Here is a 5,966-nt window from a genome sequence, read left to right on the forward strand (position 1 = left end):
CTGACTTCTACAGATCAATCATTTGAAGCATTGATCTTTCTAATATTAAAGCAACTCAAAATGGGAAACTTCATACTGCATATTGCGGTATTAGTAATAATAATTTGGAATTGAAATTGTCATTAACATAAATTAAACTTAAAACTTCTCACTAATAAGTGTAGAGAATACCACTATACTACTAACTTCCATGCATAGATGCTAAAAGCCTACATATTGTTGGATTTGGATCCTCTCCTGAGCAAGGGAGATGGATCCTCCTGACCCAAACACACGGACAGTTGGATTTTGATCTAACGGCTACAAACAGGGGACTTTTTTAAAAGTTATAATAATTGTAGTCATTTGATCAAAATCCAACGGCCTGTGTATTTGAGTCAGGAGGCTCTGTCTCCTTTGCTTAGGAGAGGATCCAAATCCCATTTTGTCAACCAAAAATCAAACTTTTCACCTTTTAAAAGGTTTTTTCCAACGAAAATTTAGTACCTCAAACTATGTTAATTATTGACCACTTGCCTCATGTTAACTTTTTTGACTAAATTTTTTTTTTTACATAGTTACGTGGTTTCTTGATTTTAGCTTTGCCATTTCCTGATGGTGTCTGCGAGTATGTGCCTGAACGGAGCAATTATCTGCGCTAATTACGCTTTTGTAATTCCCACGAAGAAGCACACCGTAACTTAAATAAACTTGATCGTTGCCCACATTTTCTACCCTAGAGTGAAGACGAATGAAACTCAAGTATAAGGTGGTGGGCTCCTTTAGGAGAAAAACTTGTATGCAACATTGTTCACTGCCATGCATCTCAATACAATAATGTCATGTTGTATGTATGTTTTTCTCCACATAATATGATATTAATATTGAATTGACGTGCAATTTACTCTCCTCCATTAGGGGCCCCAGTTGGACATCCCTTCAAAGACGAGAGCCTGGAAAAGTCTGGGAGTACTCCAAACGAAACGACTTGACTTGGCGGGTATAATTCCATTAGGAAAAACTGACTTCTACAGATCAATCATTTCAAGCATTGATCTTTCTAATATTAAAGCAACTCAAAATGGGAAACTTCATACTGCAACCACAATTTTATCAACTCACGTTGATCAGATCTTATTCAATGCCTTTCATGGTTTGCTTTGTTCTTGCCATGGCATTTGTTATTGCTCAAGCACAACAAATGCAGTCAAATATCAGCCACGGATCTTCCTTAACGCCGACTACCAACTCCTCGTGGTTGTCACGTTCTGGTGTATACGCCTTTGGATTTTACAAGCAAGGAAATGGCTATGCTGTGGGGATATTTCTTGCTGGAATCCCCCAAACAACTATAGTGTGGACTGCGAAGCGAGACGACCCTCCACTCTCCAGCGATGTTACTTTGGACTTCACAAGTGATGGGCTTTCCTTGACATCAACACAAGGGCAAAGTTTCATGATAGAGTATACCTCTGGTTCTTCGGCTTCCATGCTTGATTCCGGCAATTTTGTGATATACAATGCTCGTCAAGACATGGTATGGCAAAGTTTTAAGCACCCGACTGACACCCTTTTGCCGGGTCAGAGCCTGTCTCCTGGGGACGAGCTGTTCTCTGCTAAGTCAGAATCTGATCACTCAACTGGCATTTTCCGTCTGAAAATGCAAGCCGATGGAAACCTTGTCCAATACCCTGTAAATACTCCAGACACAGCTCCATATGCCTACTATTCATCTGGAACGTATGGCAGAAAGAATGTGACACTTAATTTTGGTGCTGATGGCCATCTCTACTTGCTAAATGATACCCGTTCGAATATCAGGAATATAACAGATGGAGGTCTTCCTGCTGATCAAGCAACAATTTATCTCATGAGAATTGATGCAGATGGAATATTTAGATTGTATTCGCATGATTTGAATCACAACGGTAGTAAGTCAATTGTATGGGAATCTTCCAATGATAAGTGTGACCCTAAAGGCGTATGCGGATTAAATAGTTATTGTGTCTCAACGGATCTTGACGCGAAGTGTAAATGTCTTCCTGGATTCGTATTTGCCAACCTGGGAAATAAGACTTCAAGCTGTAGGAGGATAGTTGCAGATGTTTGCGAATACAAAAACGAAACTTTCCCGTACACCATGGAAGAACTGCAAAGCACAATATGGGAAGACAGTTCGTATGTGGATTTGCCATTATCAGACAAAGAAGCTTGCAAACGAGCCTGTTTGGAGGACTGTAATTGTGAAGCCGCGATTTTCAATGGTACAAGCTGCAGAAAGCAGAGGCTTCCTTTGAGATATGGAAGAAGAGAGGTTATTACTCCAAACTTAGAGCTCATCAAGGTAGCTACATCTACGACTGCTCCAGACACAGAAAAAGGAAGCAAAAGAAAAGGTAGAACTGACATCCTGATTATTGGTCTCTCACTTACTGCTTTCGGATCTATTTTGGTGGCGATTTCTGTAGTTACGTTTTGCAAACATAATGCGTGGTCATATGGAAGAGTGAATAGTCCCATTCTTGACTCTGAATTGAATGAGGACATCGCTCTGCGACCATATACTTATGAAGAGTTAGAGAAGATTACCAACAATTTTACAGAAGAGGCTGGTAGAGGCGCGTCGGGAACAGTTTATAAAGGAGTGATCTTGGCCAGCCAAAAGCGAGTTGCTGTCAAACGACTAGAGAAAGTTGCTGCTGAAGGCGAAAAAGAATTTCAGACTGAACTGAAAGTCATTGGGAAAACCCATCACAAGAATTTAGTCCGTCTGCTTGGATACTGTCATGATGGACCAAAAAGGCTTTTGGTATACGAGTACATGAGCAATGGCTCACTTGCAGATGTACTCTTCACGCCTGATGGGAAGCCTTCTTGGGAAGAAAGAATGAGAATTGCTTGCAACATAGCGCGAGGATTTCTTTACCTCCATGAAGAGTGTGATACGCAGATTATTCATTGTGACATAAAGCCCCAAAACATTTTGATGGATGAGTACATGTGCCCGAAAATATCCGACTTTGGATTGGCAAAGCTGCTTAAGGCAGACCAAACTAGAACCACAACTGGATTCAGAGGAACCAGGGGATATGTTGCACCAGAGTGGCATCGGAAAATGCCAATAACAGTTAAAGCTGATGTTTACAGCTTCGGAGTTGTGTTGTTGGAGATCATATGTTGTCGAAGGAATGTGGATTGGAGTCTTCCCGACGAGGAGGCTATTTTGGATGAATTAGCCTACCATTGTTTCGAGACGGGTGAGCTTGGAAAACTAGTGGGTGAAGAAGAGGTAAACAAAAGGCAATTTGAAAGGATGATTAAAGTTGGACTTTGGTGCATCCAGGATGAACCGTCGTTGCGTCCTTCTATGAAGAAGGTTTTACTCATGCTTGAAGGAACTGTAGACATCCCAATCCCTCCCAATCCTATTTCTTTTCTCAGCACCATCTAAAGTCGAGTGAGTGATACGTACTTGAGTGATCAGAAAACTGATCAAACCTTACATTTAGTTTGTGTAATAAAACTAATAAGCAGCATGGTGATTTTCACCGCAAGCTTCACTGTCTGTAAGTGTTTGTGTCATCATGAATAATATGCATGAGGTTTTCAGTTCTATGACTAATTGTACGTTTATAGGCTGCTTCTAAAAGAAAATGAACCGCTAAACCTAGAGAGGAGGCCAAGACTATAAAATTTGAACACGTCAGGTGCATTAGTTATGTCTCGTAAATATAAAGATGATGCAAAATCAATAACAACTTAGTTCTATCATGCATACCATCCATCTGCTTAGTGCATAACTCTACATAAATGAGAAAGCAGGATGAAACTTCGCAGACAACAGAGTCACAGGGTACTCGGGAGTCATTTTTCATTTCGAAAAACAAAAAATAGCCCTTAGAGTAGTCAGACAGCTTCAGTAAACCATAACTAGCGATAACCTTTATGCCTTGATCTACTTACCCGAGCACCCATAAGGCATGAAAAGACAATGTTGCAACTCGAAAGTCATTTATGCATAGCTTTAATTCACTGGTAACACAGTAACTTTCAAGGATTAACCTCGTTTGTCGGCGATTACCAACACGCGAGGAACCATATAAACTTGAGATTTTTGACGTTTTTGCTAATCTTTGGACCTCTGAATGTTGTAAGATGTTAACTTTTGAAGCACACTTTAAGTTCAGCATCATCATAAAACTAATTTGCTTGCATTCCCCTCTTAACCTGGTCATTTCAGAGAACAAAAAAAAAAAAAAAACAAAGCACTTAACTACATACTATCATGTAGAATACCTCTGATTTCACTTTCTCTTCCATTCAATTCCAAATTACTTTTCATTTTCAATAAATCATCAAATGCTTACACACAAAACCACTACGAATTCACATTACTATCGAAGGAGGTTTATTCGGAAAGAGGTGATATAACATTTCAAGCTGGTACTTTAAATAAGCTCCTAAAAACATCTGGAGAGTGAAAGATAATATTGCCAAAACTACAAATTTGAAGAGTTATAAGTTTAGCACAAAGTTTCTATCACGACCTTGTTAGGCCATCTGCAACCGATCCAACCAGAGGGTCATAGTGCCGAAAATAGCCCGAAATGACATGAAAACTGTCTCTAACTGAGGGCTAGGCCAAAGGGCTCTTAGGCCCCATAGGGCCAAAAAAGGAGAAAAGGGCCAACCGGCTGGCCTAACCCAGCCAGCCAGCCCAAGTCCAACAGTTTGAATCCAACGGCTACTTGCTGACGTCAGCTAGCCGTTATATTTGAATTTTTAAAAAAAAAATTTTAAATTCAATTTTTTTTTCTATAACTTCCTAAGTCATTAAACATTATTAAATAACATTAAGTAACATGAAACAACATTAAACAATATTAAACAACGTTAAGTAACATTAAACAACATAAAAAAAAATTAACAACAAGAAACTTAAACAACATTTAAAAAAAAAATTTACACGTGGCACTCGAAATCAGAGACATAAAATTATTGAGATTCCTTAGCGACAAGAAATCTACAAAGTTACTCATAGATCGACACATGACACTCGAAATCCGAGACGTAAAATTATTGAGATTCCGTCTCGAAAAATTATTGACAATCCATAACGTAAAATTATTTAGGTAATTTAATTTAAGTAACCATAGTAATTCAATTAAATTAATAAATTATGTTAAAGGCCTGATGACCCTTTGGCCCCTTCGGTTAAAGATAGTTTTTTGTCACATGACTATGTTTGGCCTATGGCCCTTTGGCCTCTCGGTTGGAGACGGTAAGAAAAATGGTCTGACACTGTTCATTAAAATATTAATTTCTTGGAGTGCTATAGGGCCAAAGAGAGCCCTCTGGCCCTCTTTCCACCAGCTGAATCTCAGAAGAATCGAGAGTTATAAGTTTAGCACAAAGGTTCGAACTTTTGAAATCGTGTTTTTAAACTGAAGAATGCATAAGTAGTAAAACTCACAAATCATGGGGTTGGTAGAACCCAAGGTAGGATAAACCCTTAGTCTAAAGAGAAAAGTAAAAAGTTGCATTAAGTCATAGCTAAACGCCTTTGGGATGCAAGTAAAACGCGCAGAAGGGTATGACCAACCCAAGATAGATGCCTTGTTAAAATCTCATCATGTAGCAAAAACCAAGTGGGAAAAATACTCCTAATCTAAGGGAAAAAGTGTACATTAAGGTCAAGTGAATATACTTTTGGATACTTCCTCTGAGTTTGACAAAATTTCCAAATAAGAACTATATAAGCATTGCAAATGGGATAGTTTCGCATACGGAAAATTCCTGAATAAGCTTCTGGAAAGTAGACTTCGTGAAGAGGTCGGCAAAGTTGTCTAGAGACAGGATTTGCTTGACTTCTTTTGATGCTTTGCAGATGTGAAAAGAAGGCAATATGCTTGGTGTTGACTTTGTTGATGTATCATGTCTTAGTCTGGTCGATACATGCGGCATTGTTTCCAGGAATTGTAGTTGGA

At 38.9% G+C, this 5,966-nt stretch overlaps 1 protein-coding gene across 1 annotated transcript; it reads left to right on the top strand.

Moving 5' to 3' along the window:
* Positions 1-1,060: 1,060 nt before the first annotated feature.
* Positions 1,061-3,430, top strand: LOC126603043 (G-type lectin S-receptor-like serine/threonine-protein kinase LECRK3). The gene has a single exon (XM_050269807.1). It carries the CDS (start codon positions 1,061-1,063, stop codon positions 3,428-3,430), a length of 2,370 nt encoding a protein of 789 aa, XP_050125764.1.
* Positions 3,431-5,966: the final 2,536 nt, after the last annotated feature.

The sequence above is a fragment of the Malus sylvestris genome, chromosome 15 (assembly GCF_916048215.2).
Source record: "Malus sylvestris chromosome 15, drMalSylv7.2, whole genome shotgun sequence".
NCBI classification, from domain to species: Eukaryota; Viridiplantae; Streptophyta; class Magnoliopsida; order Rosales; family Rosaceae; genus Malus; species Malus sylvestris.

Excerpts from the sequence above, each read along its gene's own strand:
- LOC126603043 (XM_050269807.1), top strand. The coding sequence starts at position 1,061 with ATGGGAAACTTCATACTGCAACCACAATTTTATCAACTCACGTTGATC.